The sequence below is a fragment of the Pseudophryne corroboree genome, chromosome 4 (assembly GCF_028390025.1).
Source record: "Pseudophryne corroboree isolate aPseCor3 chromosome 4, aPseCor3.hap2, whole genome shotgun sequence".
In the NCBI taxonomy this organism is placed as follows: domain Eukaryota; kingdom Metazoa; phylum Chordata; class Amphibia; order Anura; family Myobatrachidae; genus Pseudophryne; species Pseudophryne corroboree.
In genome coordinates, this window is record NC_086447.1 from 316,625,695 (window position 1) to 316,644,396 (window position 18,702).

At 41.7% G+C, this 18,702-nt stretch overlaps 1 protein-coding gene across 1 annotated transcript in view; it reads right to left on the minus strand.

Moving 5' to 3' along the window:
- Positions 1–18,702, minus strand: part of CCDC39 (coiled-coil domain 39 molecular ruler complex subunit) — a 180,122-nt gene that overhangs the window by 82,809 nt on the left and 78,611 nt on the right. The window contains exons 9-14 of the mRNA XM_063916326.1: positions 12,267–12,399; positions 9,549–9,743; positions 8,807–8,971; positions 8,546–8,683; positions 8,188–8,396; positions 7,043–7,166 (exon numbers count right to left, since the gene is read on the minus strand). Coding sequence (XP_063772396.1) covers positions 7,043–7,166; positions 8,188–8,396; positions 8,546–8,683; positions 8,807–8,971; positions 9,549–9,743; positions 12,267–12,399 — 964 coding nt within the window. The remainder of the gene's footprint in view (positions 1–7,042; positions 7,167–8,187; positions 8,397–8,545; positions 8,684–8,806; positions 8,972–9,548; positions 9,744–12,266; positions 12,400–18,702) is intronic.

An 18,702-nucleotide genomic window follows, 5' to 3' on the forward strand; every position in this document is an offset into this window, starting at 1 on the left:
AGAACTTTGCTTTAAATTTTGACTATATAGTCAAAATTGCAAGGAAAGTTAGTGCATATCTCAAGGTGTCAGCCACCTTGCGATCCCGATTCGATCCTGATGCGCACTCCCGCGGGGTCGGTATCGCAAGGCTAGACAGACTATGCAGGCAAGTCAATCTTTACTATATAGTGTGCTATCTAGTACAAAGTATAGTCAAAATTGGCACTTAGTCAAAATCGTACATAGTCAAAATCGAAAGTACAGATAGTCAAAATCTATGCTTCTGGGCTCTGGGGTAGTTCAAGGGAAATTGCACAGTCAAAATCGAGCATAGTCAATATCTCACCGTGTGTATGCACCTTAAGAAGGTAATCAGATGTGCAGAGGCACAAGTCTAGGAGAGACTGTCCCAGTCAGTGGGCAAAGGAGGCAAAACTTTTTTTTATATATGCGAAAGGAGAAAAACAAAAGCAGAATAATAAGACTAAAGACAGAGACTGGGAGTCTTGTTGAGGGAGACAATGTAATAGCAGATCATTTTAATAATTATTTTTGCTCAGTATTCACTACTGAAAGAGAGGGGAAGGGGCCACAGTTAAGTTGCAGGGGTATTCAGAAAAGTGAAACGTGTACATTTACAGAGGAGAAGGTCCTAACAGAACTCTCAAAGCTAAAAGTGGATTACTGAATGGGGCCAAATGGGATACATCCAAGGATAATAAAAGAGCTTAAAGGGGTGCTGGTAGCACCATTAACAGAACTATTCAACCAGTCACTAGCTACAGGAGTAACTCCAGAGGACTGGAAAAAAGCGAATGTAGTCCCACTGCACAAAAGTGGAAGCAAGGAAGAGGCAAGCAACTATCAACCAGTGAGCCTTACATTAGTAGTAGGGAAATGAATGGAAACACTCTTAAAATAAAGAGTTGTACATTATCTTTGATCCAGCAATTTACCGGATCACAAACAGCATGGATTCACTGGGTGGAGATCATATCAAACAAACCTTATTGACTTTTTTGACTGGGTGACTAGATAAAGGTGGGGCCGTAGCTATAGCTTATCTAGACTTTAGTAAGGGGTTTGACACTGTCCCACATCGCAGACTGCTAAATAAACTAGAAAGTTTGGGATTGGATACTAAGTTAGTCGAATGGATAAGATCTTGGTTGCAAGATAGAAAAGAGTTAGAAAAAAATGATATTAATTACTTAATATAAAATCAGACGCTTATGCAGAGCTGGTTCTCTAAGCTGCTGTTTCTCAGGAGATAGTCGGTCTCCTGAACACAAAGTACCAACAGAGAATAAAACAGATAAACAGCGCTATAAGACAGACAGGTGCTTAAATATTAATACATATTTAATAATAAGGCTTTAGATGCCCATTTAATAATAACACTGTAACATACATCTAAAATAAGACATGTATAATAACATACTCATTAAAATGATCCGAATTTCTGATACATCCAGTCTTTGGGTAAAGAAATTACCAGTTCTTGTGGCTGTTGCTGGGTATTCTGTATAGCGAAAGTCCAAATGTAAACACACTCAGGTCCTCACGCAGAAGTTAATGGATCTCCCCTTTATTCTTGAACTGTTGCTGGAGTTTTCATAAGGCTTTAGATGTCCACACGGTCTCCCAATAGTATGTTCTGGCAATGTCCAGATCCAGAGACTGGCTACCTGGCATTGCCAGAAGATACCATTGGAAGACCGTGTGGGCATCTAAAGCCTTATGAAAACTCCAGCAATAGTTCAAGTGGATAAAGAATAAAGGGGAGAACCATTAACTTCTGCGTGAAGACCTGAGCGTGTTTACATTTGGACTTTCGTTAAGCGGAATACCCAGCAACAGCCACAATAACTGGTAATTTCTTTAACCAAAGACTGGATGTGTTCTTATTGTTAAATGGCCTGCTTATTATACACTAGTGAGTCTACCCTCTACTGGCGGACTTGAGTATTCTAATGAGTGACTGATCATTGACCAGAGACTGGCATTAAGGCTCTATCAGAAATTCAAATCATTTTAATGAGTATGTTAATATACGTCTTATTTTAGATGTATGTTACAGTGTTATTATTAAGTATGTATTCATTTTTTCAGCACCTGACTGTCTTTTAGCGCTGTATATCGGTTTTATTCTCTGTTAGAAAACAAAGAGTTGTAGTAAATGGAGTGCATTCACAGGAGGGAAATGTTACCAGTGGAGTACCCCAGGGATCTGTACTTAGACCAGTGCTTTTTAATATCTTTATTAGTGACATTGCAAATGGCATTAAAGGGAAAGTATGCATTTTTGCAGAAGACACAAAGGTATGCAACAGGGTAGACACAGCAGGAGGGGTAAAACAAATGATTGATGATCTAGGTAGATAGAGGAATGGTCAAGAGGGTGGCAATTACAGTTTAATGCCAAAAATGCAAAATCATGCACTTGGGTCTCAAAAATCCAAAGGCTAAATACAGTATTAATGGCACTATACTGGAAAATACTGAGGAGGAAAGGGATCTAGGCGTTACTATTTCAGGTGACTTAAAGGTAGGTAAGCAATGTAACAAAGCTATGAAGAAGGCTAGTCAGAAGTTTGGTTGCATAGAGAGAGGAATCAGCAGCAGAAAGAGGGGCGTAATAATGCCACTGTATAGGTCATTGGTACGGCCTCATCTAGAATACCGTGTTCAATTCTGAAGGCCATATCTTCAGAAGGATATTAATACAATAGAGACTGTACAACGAAGGGCAACTAAAATGGTGCATAGCCTACATCACAAAACATCCCCAGAAAGACTAAAAAATCTCAATATGTATAATTTGGAGCAGAGAAGGGAAAGGTGGGACATGACAGAAACTTTCAAATATATCAAGGGTTTTAACAAAGTCCAGGAGGGAAACATTCTTCAAATGAAGAGAAGTATTAGAACACAAGGACATGCACTGAAACTGGAGGGATATAGGTTCAGGGGAAATTTGAGGAAAAATTACTTCACAGAAAGGGTAGTGGAAAAGTGGAATAGACTCACAACAGAGGTGGTAGAGGCTAAGACAGCAGAGTAATTTAAAAATGCATGAGATAGACATAAGGATATCCTGAAAAAGAAATAAAGATCAAATCAGGTTAAGGTAAAAACATGGTAAAAAAAAAGGGGCAGGCTAGATGGGTCAAGTGGTTCTTATCTGCTGTCAAATTCTATGTTTCTATGAGACTGTGGGGTCAGCAGTGGGGTAAATAATTCAACTGGGTCTTATACTGTGGCACTGCCAAAGATCTAGTTTTGTCACCAGCAGAGATTATGGGTGGGAAGTAGTACATACTGTAAACACCAGAGATTTGGGGTGGCCTGCATTAGAAAGCCAGCAGAGATCTGAGATCTCTATAGTAAAGCTTCACAAAATCTATCCAGCTGTATCGTTAAATGGACATGTGCTAAAGACATTAAACAGTGGGGCACAATGGAAGTGTAGCCCCTTGGAGTACCATTTGGCTCCCAGCGCTCAACAAATGTAATCCATCCCACACACACACCCCCACTCTACATTGCTTGAGGAAGTTGAGAGTCCTTCCTCACATCTCATCGCTAACTTCTCGTCTAACGGCTCATTACTCCTTCCTTCAAACTTTGGGCAGAAGCAAGAGTTTTACGAGTCGGCCAGCTGGTGTGAGTGTTGGTCTTTCACTCTTATGTAGATATAAGGCCTTACTGGCAATTATCACATTCAAAGTTTTGGAAATAGTTGTATCTCCATCGTTTCCTCAACTGTCACTTTTTCTGACCTCTCCAGACTCCTTCGGCGGGATGAAATGGTGTTCGCGATCGCCGGCGGTGCTGGATACCTCCCTCTTCATTTCCACAATGCATTACCTACTGATCGAGAACGACTTCCCTCTTGCACTTTGTCCAGTGAGAGAGGTCTTCAGGTGGTGGTTCAAGAGTTTAACTGGGAAAACACTTTCCAAAACACATATGCTAGCTCACTAAAGCTGGGTACACACTGGGCCAATATCGGCACGATATGTTGTTTTGGAGCGATTTGGACCAACATATCGGGCATATCGCTCAGTGTGTATGCCAGCTAGCGATGTGGCCAGGTTTAGTGTGCTGCACATCAAACCTAATGATAAAGCTAGCGACCACGGCATGTGTAATAAAGGAAGGAGCGATATGTCACTCCGGCCTTCATTACAGTGTTCAATGTATATCCAGTATCCAATATGTCGGCCCTTGGGTCAACATATTGGCTGCGGACACATCGTCCCAATGTGTACCCAGCTTAAGCTCTACAACCTTAGAGACTCTTTAAAAGATAATATCCTGATGCTGCAGACATTCTAGCGTATTACATAAAATGTACCCAGGGGTCTCAGAGAAGTGGTGGAGATGTAAGACCAGTATGGGAAGCTTTGTTGACATGTGGTGGGACTGCCTGAATCTTTCCTCCTCATGAGTAGCAGTCTTTAAGTGTTCTAGGGTGATTCTAGTGGGCGATGTGTTGAGGGTCCTGGGTTTCTGGCTCTTAAATATCTCCTTTGGCCACGACTGGTACTAATAAGAATGTCTCTTCTCAGGCACCTTAACAATGCAGCAAATGCTGTGATCCTCACCCTTTGGAGGTCATCCACTCCACCTTCTATTAGGAATTTGTTTAAATGGCTTGATTATTACATGGATATGGATGATATTATCACCTTCTTCCTAGTTAAGCATACCAATTTTTCAGCTACCTGGTTGCTCTAGTTGTAACTAAATGTGACTGCTCTATGGGGGTAATTCTGAGTTGATCGCAGCAGGAACTTTGTTAGCAGTTGGGCAAAACCATGTGTACAGCAGGGGAGGCAGATATAACATGTGCAGAGAGAGTTAGATATGGGTGGGTTATTTTGTTTCTGTGCAAAAAAAAAAATACTGGCTGCTTTATTTTTACACTGCAATTTAGATTGCAGATTTAAACACACCACACCCAAATCTAACTCTCTCTGCACATGTTATATCTGCCCCTCCTGCAGTTCACATGGTTTTGCCCAACTGCTAACAAAGTTCCTGCTGCGATCAACTCAGAATTACTCCCTATATGCCTCCTTCATTTTAACCGACATGGTGTCCTATTTCCTCTCTTCTTACAGACTAAGGAATCAAATTTACTAAGCCTTGGATGGAGATAAAGTGGATGGAGATAAAGTACCAGCTAATCAGCTCCTTACTGCCATGCCACAGGCTGTGTTGGAAAAATGACAGTTAGGAGCTGATGCGCTGGTACTTTAACTCCATCCACTTTCTCTCTCTCCGAGGCTTAGTACACAGACCCCTAAGACTTTAACTTTGTTGATTTCTGTCTAGGTCACAATGCACCTCTTATCTCATATCTTATCTCATACCTCTTATATCAGTGACTCACCCATCCCTTCTTTTCCAACCCTATTCCTTCCTTCTCTTCCCATTTCTGTTTTGATTTTTTATGTTGTCTTATTTTCACTTTGCTTTTATATCTATTGCAATGTGCATGGTATGTGTAGACGTAACACACAATATGTATTCTGATTTTTTTATCCTTTCTTTGTACATGTTCCTCAGTGTTACTATTCTACGTGTTGCTATATGTTGGGAACTCTTTAACTTACATACTCCTTACTGTGTTTTGTGTATCCTGTATACCATTTTTCTTTAATAAAAACAGGCTGATTAAAATATAAATAAATAAAATCTATTAAGCCAGTGAACAGTTGTAAAGGTGCATACAAACTTGACGATAAAATGAACGATGTCACTCATTTTCTCCAATCATAAATAACGTTGTTCACTTTCTCGGCAAGTGTGTATGCCGGTGACGACGACCGATGCGCGGCACCATGGGTCGTTAATGACCCTCGTGTCGGCAGTGCATGCATGCTCAATCCGGACTGTCGTCCAGGAGCTGCCTGCACAGCCCGGCCGCTGCGTGACATTAGTGAGCGATATGAACGGTCATATCGCTCAGTGTGTATCGGCCTAGGGGGGGGGGGGGGACACTCGACGATGTCGTCTACTGTATATGCAGCTTTAGCCCTCAATTTACTGAAAGCAAAGAAAATCCATGATAATCGAAACGAATGGTGATAACAGGTACAATATGTATTAGTGTGCAAAAGGTATTAGCAGAGCCGGATTAAACCCTATGGAGACCCCTAGGCAGTCGAAATCTTGAGGGCCCCTCAGAATTTATCTCCTAATACAGCTATGTTTTTGATTTTACCAACCAACAGTCTACAATCTGGACACTGTAATGTGAATCTGATGTGTATGATTTATGTACTTTAAGTTGCTAATGGGTACATTACATTAATACAGTATTTTCTCTATAGAGTCTTTAATGTAAAGTTTTCGTTTCTTTGAGTTGATTAATTTTTCTATCTTTCGGAAACAATTTAAGAAAGCTTGACTGTAATTTTCTTTCAAGATCAAATCAATATTATTTTGATCCGTTTTGGCCGGGCCCCTAAAAGCTGCGGGGCATATAAGCTGGTGCCTACTCTGTCTGGTATTAGGGTGGGGGTAAAGGTTGTTGGAGGGCTTACTTTTAAGTTTGGAGAAACTTTAACTCTAAGCGAGGGCTAGAGGAAGATAGGGATTATGTACTGTCCTGTTTTTATTGTATATATACTTTTATATTTCTCTTATTTGTTTCCAGTTTGTCATTTTGTCTATTTTTTTTTTCAGATCTCAAATGTAAATCAAACTGTGTGACACAAAGTGGGGTATTCAATTAAGTGCTGTTTTTTCGACTAGTAGAAAAAACGACACTAATTTAACACAGGGTATTAAACTGCGGCAAAAAAACGGGCAAAAGCGCCTGCGAATTCGCCGATACACGTGGTTTTCAACAGTGCCGGATTTTTCGACCAGTCAAAAAAATGGCACGGGCATTGAATAGGTTGAATGTAAATTCGACCTAAAAATGGGCGAAAAGTGCAAATTTTTCGGCTGGTCGAAAAACGGCACTAACTGATTACCCCCCTAGGTCTTATATTTTCTAATATAAGCATTTTTACATTAACAATTGATGACAGTTCTGTATTACCTTAATTATGTAATAAGCCTGTGATTTCTCCTCTTCTCCCTCTGGTGGCATCATTGCAATAGTAATGATTTCAAATCTTTTTCTCATTTTATCAACTTTTCCAAGTCTGTCATGAAGCTCTAAACTAGAAACGAGATAGACAGGTTTTCCATTAGAATGTTTTATTTTTTTAAATTCTAAGCATATTTAAAAAGACTAATAAGAAGCTGCTTCCCTGTGAAACCTAATAAACCAGAAAAAAGAGGTTAGTTTGGTACCGCACAGGATTAAAGTAATGTCTTTGAAATGGGTTTTTGTATAATTTGTACCTTGTAGACCAACAGTGCATGTGCATAAGCGATGCCTGAAATCGGTATCCAAGGAGTTGCTGTTGTTGGTGGTGCACCCAGAGTCAATAGCATACGTCAATATTAAGGAGAGAAAAAAAGAGAGACTCTGTGTTGGGGCACGCTTAAAAATAAAACTTTACTTTTAATTTGAATGTATATAAAAATTAAATACACAAACAAACACACATATAATGCTTGATAAGAAGGTTTGTAAAGAATTTTAAACCTTCTTCTATTAGTATTTTAGAATCTGAAAAAAGATTCTACTATTGACAATAAGAAAAGATAAATGTATAGGAGTATTAGGTCTCCAATTTAAACAATTATTATGCGGTGACAGTGACACCAAACCTAATAAACCAGCAAGGAAAAAAAAATCAAATGTATACACTTTTAATGTAAAACTTAATTTAAAACAGCGATCCTATAATATCATCACAGTGAAAGATTTGAGCTCTGTTTTACTGTGACATCCTCCTTCTCCTCATCCTGCCATCACATTGCATCCTGAGATTTTGAAAAGGAGAATATGATTTGTAAATCAACATGTAATAAAATTATGCATGCTTAAAAGATACTTAACTTGCTTGTTAAAGAACAAAAAAGTCTATGTACAGTAGCATTGCTGATTTTAGTCTGAAATCCAACACTTTATTCTGCTCAATCTTATAAATATCATATTTTTTTCCATGATGCTTCAAGAATATACTGTATGTTGACACATCTGTCTAAATATAAATCAAAGTCATTGTTGCATTACTGCCATTTCAAACTGCTCCTGGGAATTTTTTTTTTGTCAACAAAATGTATAAATACCTTATGTTCTGTCTTTCTTGATCTACAAGTCTTATTTGAGATTTCAGCATCTCTTTGTGTATGGCAATCTCTTGTGTCCGCTCTTTCATGGCAGTCTGTAATTGTAACCTGCGTTTTTCCAATGAAAACACATCATCTGCTTTACTGTAAAGCATGTCTCGCAGCCGCTTTATTTCCAGTTTCAGGATGTTGTCATCAACCATTAAATCCTAAAATAAATCCATAAAACATTTGAATTTTAGACAGAAGTACTGTAAGCCCTTTTACAGAAAAACAGTACCAAGCAGCCCATAGAGGCTACCACATAACCATCTTGTGTTTTATTTCAGAAAAAAACATGGAGCTTAATGTAAATTACCTGTTTTGATACCCTGAGTTTTTTGACCGCTTTATCAGACATGGTGTTGAACAGTTTAAGTTCTTCCATTTTGCTGATCAGATCACCCTTTTCCTGACCAGTTTTTTCAACATCCCTTTTGATGTTCCGCACATCTCCCTGTCCAGTGATAGATATAATAAAAGTCAATAGAGAATATAATGTTAGTGCAACGTGAAAGGGTGAAGAGTATTATAAGTATTTGCTAATGCTTGGTTTCAGTTTCTTTAGGCAGTATCTTACCTGGAGCTTCTTATGTTGGGTGTTTAAGACATTAAGAGCAGATTTGCGCTCATCAAATGTCTTCATCAGTTCCGATACTTTTATTTCCAAGGCTTGTTTTTCATCTGTGTTGACTTCGCCTTTCAGCCGTGATAGCCTGCGCTCTAACTGTTGGATCTGGAAATCCTGTGCAGAACAGACAATCACACTCAAAACAGGCCAACCACGAACATTTTCTTATCATTGTGTGTTGAGAGACATCTGGACTGAATAGAACATACATATTTAGCCCAAAACAATTTACAGTAAATGTACTAGAATAACAGTATATATTGTATATTGAACAAACTGACTAACACACACACTGCTAGAAATGAATTCCAAACTAGACTGTCATTAAAGACAGATACTCATCAATCACAGTTTTATATTTTCAGCAGCATTGAAAAAGTACTTGGGAAGTGGACAAATTCTATAATTGGGATTATGTGAATTCTCAATAAATTTACTGTCTGTATATTTCCAAGTAATATTTTTTTCTAAAATGAATGTATACTTCCTAGTACAATCAAGTTCACTTTAATTTATATATACTAGCTATTATTTTATACACGCTTGGCTATTACAAAGCTTTTTGCCAGCTGCTTTTCTATATTTAAAAATACTTCAATTTAGAAAAATGTCTTACATGTGGTTAGCTTTCATTCCTCATAGCATTGTCATGTTGGGAATTTAATGGATGAAAACAAACGTGGATTTGTACCTGATTGTAAATGATCCCCTGTTGCTTTAAAGTGTGCAGGTCAAGTTTTTGCAGTTGACTATTGAGGTTTCTCAATGAGCTTTGGTTGCCATTAATTTCCGATAGCAACTGTTTTTCTTTTGTATGGTGCTCATGCAGCTCCTGTGATGTCTTGAAATGTTGCTCTCGTACCTGTTTTAGCTGGAATTCAAGATCCTAGGGATATATATAACAATATGATGAGGGTAGCTCTGCACTAGAGCTGAAAAATAAAATTTTATGCGTTCATATACATTGTGTAGGCGATTGTGTTATTTGATTGATAAGTGGAGTATTGCATGTTATTTTATTATTTCACTTGCAAATGCTTAGCATACGAGCGCAGTATGTATTAATTCGTAGGATAGTCATGTATACAAAGTAGGAAATAAACCGAAAAAGAGTGAGCTATGCGCTCCACAATGAATCAGAATTTTCCCGCAAGATGATTGAGGGTAGGCAACTATGTCATATTTGCTACACAATGTTATAATTTTCCTTTCGTTCCAAGTGCACAAGAGGAAGATAGAAAAGAAAGTTAAGATCTTTGTGGATGATTACCAAAAAGACGCTTCAGACTTTATATATTTTCCCTATTATTTATGATTGTTTAATTGGTGAGACAATCGTTCAATTGGTTGATATGATAAAAAGGTTGGTAGTGTATGATCAGCATTACACTAAAGCTTTTGTTCTTCTTGTTCCTTCTTGAACAACATTAACTTCTAAACCGGTTTCCCCTAAATGCATGGGAAACTCCAATCCACAGCATGATACTCTAGTTGTAGGTAGAAATACCCCCAGACTAAGCCATGTCATACTTTTGATGTCACACTGACAGTCTCATCATTAGTACCTGTATTTGCCTTACTAAGAAGCACACAATGATGCAAAACACTTGCCCGTGAGGTGGTTGCACTATAGTTGGAGTTGTCTGGACTTTGCGGTTTACAGCTACCAGTAGCTTGGTTACATGTTTACCTTAAACCCCCACAAGGTTCACCTCTATTAACCTTGTGGTTAGTGATGGAAAACACAAGGTTAATAGAGGTGAACTTTGTGGTTAACATCATAGGATACAATGTAGCGATTCTCACCGTAGACTTCTGTGGAGGTTTCCCACCATTGACGTTTATGGGGGTGGGTTTTATTGACAGTGCAGCCACTCACAGCCAATCACCGGGCAGCTTTTACAGAGATGCCCTCTAATTGGCTTGTAGGTCTTCTAATTACAGAAATCACCTGGGTCCCGTTCATTCCATCTGGTTCGGATCTTGCGATTTATTTTTTTTACCCCTTGGATGCCTACATGGACTGGAGAGGACATTATGTACACTAGGAATAGGTTAGTGTGGATTTTTATTTTTAGAGGTTACGTGGATGCTACTTGGAGAAGAGGACCATACGGCTGCAGGTATTGTATGTGAGTATGTGCGAGTGTCCAAAAGTACTTATTAAAGTTCTACTTTCAAGGTATTTGTGTCTTGTGTTTTTTTAAATATTTAATTTACAAGGGGACTATAGGCATCAGTGGGACTTAAATGCCCTGCATACTGGTACTTGTGATTCTCCAAGTACCAGCAGGCGGGGAAAGCTTGCTGGGACCTATAGTCTGTCCTGTAAAAAAAAAAAAAAAAAAATTATATATATACATATATATAAAAAAAAACAACTAACTAAAGGAACATTCAAATCGGCACCCACCGCCCAGGGGTGCCGGGGATAGTGAGGGTTCCCACTCCCCTAGGAAACCCTGGCCAAGGCTTACTAGTTAGGGAGGAAATGTTACGGTCAGGGGACCAATATAAATGTGGTCTAGTGGAGCCTGGAGCTGGTTTAAAAAATACGGGGGACCCCTAAAATCTTTTTCCCCCATATTTTTGGAACGAGGACCAACTCAAAGAATCAGGGGCAATTCACAGGTTTTTTGCAGAAATGATTCTAGGTATTGTAAATTCCCATGTTTCAATGTTGTGTATGGAAATTACATCTGAGTTTGGCGGATGGTGTATTTGATCGTATGTCCCTGTCCACCCGTGTTTTGTACTTCTATTTATGCAAACATTCCCGTGTTTGTTCTTTACTAGATTTCTGTGATTGAAAAAATGCCCAAGCACTGCCATGTTTACCAAATTGCACAAACACGGTGCTTGGGAAATGTATCCCCTACTGTCTATATACTTGATATGCTGTTTCCATTATATATGTTTCAGGACATGTCAACATGACATTTTTCACACACCTGTGTGTTTTGGTATTTTCAACACACTTTTTGGATGAAAACTGAGCTCAATAAATTTACTGGACAATATAACCAGCCTTTTACATCTAAACATGAACTACAGTCAGAGTGGGAAATGCCACATCAGACAAAGGTTTCCTTAGTGAAAGTGTTCAATGTCCCATACCCATGTCACATACATGTCATGCCAGGACCATTGTGTAGTGGAATAGTATACCAAAAATGGTGTATTCATATTAATCTCCATATGCCTGTTATTTATGAAGCGCACAAATAAAAATATACAATAACATTTTTATTCACCTATAAGTGAATTAATTATCCAAAGTATGTATAACCTAATAACAAAAGAACATTTACAGTCAAAGGAACAGTATATGATAAGGTAAATAAAATCTTCATCTGTACACAATTTTTGGATGTTATGTAACGTGACGACAACAACAGTAAAAACCTACCTTGACTGTTTTCTCCTGTTCTTTCAACATTTCCTCCATACGTTGAGCCCTTTCTTCTACACTTAGTGCTGAGTCAGTCACAAGCTTAAGTTTTTCACCCAGACCTTCATTATATTCTTTTGCCAGATTCAAGCTGAGAACATGAGCACAATACAAATAAAGACGTGGAACAGAAGTGGAACTTGGTTTGGTTGCTCGCTGCCATACCCTATTCATGATAAGCCACAACGAGTTGTACATTCTGATATGCACCAGAGTTGCACTTATCAATTAGACTCAACTTTTGCATAATAGTTACTGTTATAAATAAATTATTAAAAACGAAAAATGAAGAATATCCACTGATTGTCATTAATCCTAAAGGGAAGACCCAAGAAGCAGGGAGTAAATGGAATCAGGCCATTTTCTGAAAAAGAAACCTGAATAGCAACAAGGGGGTAATTCAGACTTAATCGTAGCAGCAAATTTGTTAGCAGTTGGGTAAAACCATGTGCACTGCAGGGGGGGGGGGGGGGGGGGGGCAAATATAGCATGTGCAGAGAGAGTTAGATTTGGGTGGGGTGTGTTCAAACTGAATCTAAATTAGTGTGAAAATAAAGCAACCAGTATTTACCCTGCACAGAAACAATATAACCCGCCCAAATCTAACTCTCTCTGCAAATGTTACATTTGCCACACCCGCAGTGCACAAAACCATGTGCACTGCAGGGGAGGGGGGGGGGGGGGGGCAGATATAACATGTGCAGAGAGAGTTAGATTTGGGTGGGTTATTTTGTTTCTGTGCAGGGTATATACTGGCTGCTTTATTTTTACACTGCAATTTAGATTGCAGATTGAACACACCACACCCAAATCTAACTCTCTCTGCACATGTTATATCTGCCTCCCCTGCAGTGCACATGGTTTTGCCCAACTGCTAACAAAAATCCTGCTGCGATCAACTCAGAATTAACCCTATGGTTTTGCCCAACTGCTAACAAATTTGCTTCTACGATCAAGTCTGAATTACCCACCAAATACGAATGCAGCTACAGATTTGCTACAGCTGACCTACCCAACGTATAGCAGCTACAAGCAATTCGGAATGGTACGTATCTCAGGTGCTTCTCATTGACAGCTGTATACAAATCATACAAATGAAAACAGGCATATTTACTCTTACACCCAACTCGGCATAGCCCCCACTATCGTTGACATGCCATTACAGCACTTTGGGGTAGATATATGATCCTCCATTAGGGGGAGGGTGGTATCAGGGCACGTTAAGTACAATGATATAGCTCCTCCGGCATGTATTACTGCGGCGATGTGTGCTATATGACAGGGGTGACCCTGTCATTATCGATGCTGCGATCTACAAGATAGCATACTGATATGCCAGGCAATGTGTGAATGGTCAGTGGCACTGACCATTAAAACAACTGCAGTTATTGATATCGACAGCTGCAGGTGACGTTGGCCACTTACCACAGCAGGGGAAGCTCTGTCCCTGGCTGTGGCGGCTGCCGGCTTCGGGCTGCACAGGAGATCTCACGATATTATTGAGATTCCGCACATGCCAAGTGGAGCCAGCTGGGAGGAGAGACACAGCGCTTCGGCACTAAGCTGAGGTGCTCTGCCCTCTAGTGGGGATCGCCGGAGTGGGGCGTTTTCAGTACCCCACTCCGGCAAACAAGATGGTAATACATCTCATCGGTGTACGTTCCTGCTTCGCCTCAGTAAAAAGGCGAAGCAGAAAGCACTATAGTGGCACGATAAGTGCCGCTATAATACATAGCCCCCTGTGTTTGAAAAGGCCCTATTACAACTCCTCAGTCACAAGTGGAGATGTGCTTGAAATGTCTTTGAGTCTGTATTGCCCTGAGCTTTGTAACCAGACATACATTCCACTCTGCATCAGCCCCTTTGTCCTTTAACTATTAGCATGTCATGTAAGATTGTGACCCTTGATATTTAAAGCTTAGCCCCTTTGTATCAGTGTGGAGCTGATCTCTCATCAGATTTGAGAAGCTTGTATGAAAATTGTCTAACATACCAGGTTATTTGTAGAGATGTGCTAAATACAATCTGGCAGCAAAAAATAAGAATTTACTTACCGATAATTCTATTTCTCGTAGTCCGTAGTGGATGCTGGGACTTCCGTAAGGACCATGGGGAATAGCGGCTCCGCAGGAGACTGGGCACAAAAGTAAAAGCTTTAGACTAGCTGGTGTGCACTGGCTCCTCCCCCTATGACCCTCCTCCAAGCCTCAGTTAGGATACTGTGCCCGGACGAGCGTACATAATAAGGAAGGATTTTGAATCCCGGGTAAGACTCATACCAGCCACACCAATCACATCGTACAACCTGTGATCTGAACCCAGTTAACAGTATGATAAACGTAGGAGCCTCTGAAAAGATGGCTCACAACAATAAACAACCCGATTTTTTTGTAACAATAACTATATACAAGTATTGCAGACAATCCGCACTTGGGATGGGCGCCCTGCATCCACTACGGACTATGAGAAATAGAATTATCGGTAAGTAAATTCTTATTTTCTCTGACGTCCTAGTGGATGCTGGGACTTCCGTAAGGACCATGGGGATTATACCAAAGCTCCCAAACGGGCGGGAGAGTGCGGATGACTCTGCAGCACCGAATGAGAGAACTCAAGGTCCTCCTCAGCCAGGGTATCAAATTTGTAGAATTTAGCAAACGTGTTTGCCCCTGACCAAGTAGCTGCTCGGCAAAGTTGTAAAGCCGAGACCCCTCGGGCAGCCGCCCAAGATGAGCCCACCTTCCTTGTGGAATGGGCTTTAACAGATTTTGGCTGTGGCAGGCCTGCCACAGAATGTGCAAGCTGAATTGTATTACAAATCCAACGAGCAATCGTCTGCTTAGAAGCAGGAGCACCCAGCTTGTTGGGTGCATACAGTATAAACAGCGAGTCAGATTTTCTGACTCCAGCCGTCCTGGAAACATATATTTTCAGGGCCCTGACTACGTCCAGCAACTTGGAGTCCTCCAAGTCCCTAGTAGCCGCAGGTACCACAATAGGTTGGTTCATGTGAAACGCTGAAACCACCTTAGGGAGAAATTGAGGACGAGTCCTCAATTCCGCCCTATCCGAATGAAATATCAGGTAAGGACTTTTATAGGATAAAGCCGCCAATTCTGATACGCGCCTGGCTGAAGCCAGGGCTAACAGCATTACCACTTTCCATGTGAGATATTTTAAATCCACTGTGGCAAGTGGTTCGAACTAATGTGATTTTAGGAATCCCAAAACCACATTGAGATCCCAGGGTGCCACTGGAGGCACAAAGGGAGGCTGTATATGCAGTACCCCCTTTACAAAGGTCTGGACTTCAGGAATTGAAGCCAGTTCCTTCTGGAAGAAGATCGACAGGGCCGAAATTTGAACCTTAATGGATCCTAATTTTAGGCCCATAGACAATCCTGCTTGCAGGAAATGCAGGAAACGACCCAGTTGAAATTCCTCTGTAGGGGCCTTCTTGGCCTCACACCACGCAACATATTTCCGCCAAATGCGGTGATAATGTTTTGCGGTTACATCCTTCCTGGCTTTGATCAGGGTAGGGATGACTTCATCTGGAATGCCTTTTTCCTTCAGGATCCGGCGTTCAACCACCATGCCGTCAAACGCAGCCGCGGTAAGTCTTGGAACAGGCAAGGTCCCTGCTGAATCAGGTCCTTTCTTAGAGGTAGAGGCCACGGGTCCTCCGTGAGCATCTCTTGCAGCTCCGGGTACCAAGTTCTTCTTGGCCAATCCGGAGCCACGAGTATAGTTCTTACTCCTCTCCTTCTTATGATTCTCAGTACGTTTGGTATGAGAGGCAGAGGAGGGAACACATACACCGACTGGAACACCCACGGTGTTACCAGAGCGTCCACCGCTATTGCCTGAGGGTCCCTTGACCTGGCGCAATATCTGTCCAGTTTCTTGTTGAGACGGGACGCCATCATGTCCACCCTTGGTTTTTCCCAACGGTTTACAATCACTTGGAAGACTTCTGGATGAAGTCCCCACTCCCCCGGGTGGAGGTCGTGTCTGCTGAGGAAGTCTGCTTCCCAGTTGTCCACTCCCGGAATGAACACTGCTGACAGTGCTATCACATGATTTTCCGCCCAGCGGAGAATCCTTGCAGCTTCTGCCATTGCCCTCCTGCTTCTTGTGCCGCCCTGTCTGTTTACGTGGGCGACAGCCGTGATGTTGTCCGACTGGATCAATACCAGTTGATCCTGAAGCAGAGGCCTTGCTTGACTTAGGGCATTGTAAATGGCCCTTAGTTCTAGGATATTTATGTGAAGAGACGTTTCCATGCTTGACCACAAGCCCTGGAAATTTTTTCCCTGTGTGACTGCTCCCCAGCCTCTCAGGCTGGCATCCGTGGTCACCAGCATCCAATCCTGAATGCCGAATCTGCGGCCCTCTAGAAGATGAGCCCTCTGTAACCACCACAGGAGAGACACCCTTGTCCTTGGAGATAGGGTTATCCGCTGATGCATCTGAAGATGCGATCCGGACCATTTGTCCAGCAGATCCCACTGAAAAGTTCTTGCATGGAATCTCCCGAATGGAATCGCTTCGTAAGAAGCCACCATTTTTCCCAGGACTCTCGTGCATTGATGCACTGACACTTGTCCTGGTTTTAGGAGGTTCCTGACTAGCTCGGATAACTCCCTGGCCTTCTCCTCCGGGAGAAAAACCTTTTTCTGGACTGTGTCCAGAATCATCCCTAGGAACAGTAGACGTGTTGTTGGAATCAGCTGTGATTTTGGGATATTTAGAATCCACCCGTGCTGACGTAACACTACCTGAGATAGTGCTACTCCGACCTCTAACTGCTCCCTGGACCTTGCCCTTATCAGGAGATCGTCCAAGTAAGGGATAATTAATACGCCTTCTCTTCGAAGAAGAATCATCATTTCGGCCATTACCTTGGTAAAGACCCGTGGTGCCGTGGACAATCCAAACGGCAGCGTCTGAAACCGATAATGACAGTTTTGTATCACAAACCTGAGGTACCCTTGGTGAGAAGGGTAGATTGGGACATGGAGATAAGCATCCTTGATGTCTAGAGATACCATATAGTCCCCTTCTTCCAGGTTCGCTATCACTGCTCTGAGTGACTCCATCTTGAATTTGAACCTTTTTATGTAAGTGTTCAAAGATTTTAGATTTAAAATTGGTCTCACCGAGCCGTCCGGCTTCGGTACCACAAACAGCGTGGAATAATACCCCTTTCCCTGTTGTAGGAGGGGTACCTTGATTATCACCTGCTGGGAATACAGCTTGTGAATAGCTTCCAATACTGCCTCCCTGTCGGAGGGAGACGTTGGTAGAGCAGACTTCAGGAACCGGCGAGGGGGAGACGTCTCGAATTCCAATTTGTACCCCTGTGATACTACCTGCAGGATCCAGGGGTCCACTTGCGAGTGAGCCCACTGCGCGCTGAATTTCTTGAGACGACCCCCCACTGTGCCTGAGTCTGCATGTAGAGCCCCAGCGTCATGCTGAAGACTTGGCAGAAGCGGGGGAGGGCTTCTGTTCCTGGGAAGAGGCTGCCTGGTGTAGTCTTTTTCCCCTTCCTCTGCCCCGGGGCAGAAATGAGCGGCCTTTTTCCCGCTTGCCCTTATAGGGACGAAAGGACTGAGTTTGAAAAGACGGTGTCTTTTTCTGCTGAGAGGTGACCTGGGGTAAAAAGGTGGATTTTCCAGCCGTTGCCGTGGCCACCAGGTCCGATAGACCGACCCCAAATAACTCCTCCCCTTTATACGGCAATACTTCCATATGTCGTTTGGAATCCGCATCACCTGACCACTGTCGCGTCCATAACGTTCTTCTGGCAGAAATGGACATCGCACTCACTCTAGATGCCAGGGTGCAAATATCCCTCTGTGCATCTCGCATATATAGTAATGCATCCTTTAAATGCTCTATAGTTAATAATATACTGTCCCTATCCAGGGTATCAATATTTTCAGTCAGGGAATCCGACCAAGCCACTCCAGCGCTGCACATCCAGGCTGAGGCGATTGCTGGTCGCAGTATAACACCGGTATGTGTGTATATACCTTTTAGGATATTTTCCAGCCTTCTATCAGCTGGTTCCTTGAGGGCGGCCGTATCAGGAGACGGTAACGCCACTTGTTTTGATAAGCGTGTGAGCGCCTTATCTACCCTAGGGGGTGTTTCCCAACGTGCCCTAACCTCTGGCGGGAAAGGGTATAGTGCCAATAATTTATTAGAAATCAGCAGTTTTTTATCGGGGGAAACCCACGCTTTATCACACACCTCATTTAATTCATCTGATTCAGGAAAAACTACTGGTAGTTTTTTCACACCCCACATAATACCCTTTTTTGTGGTACTTGTAGTGTCAGAAATGTTCAATGCCTCCTTCATTGCCGTGATCATGTAACGTGTG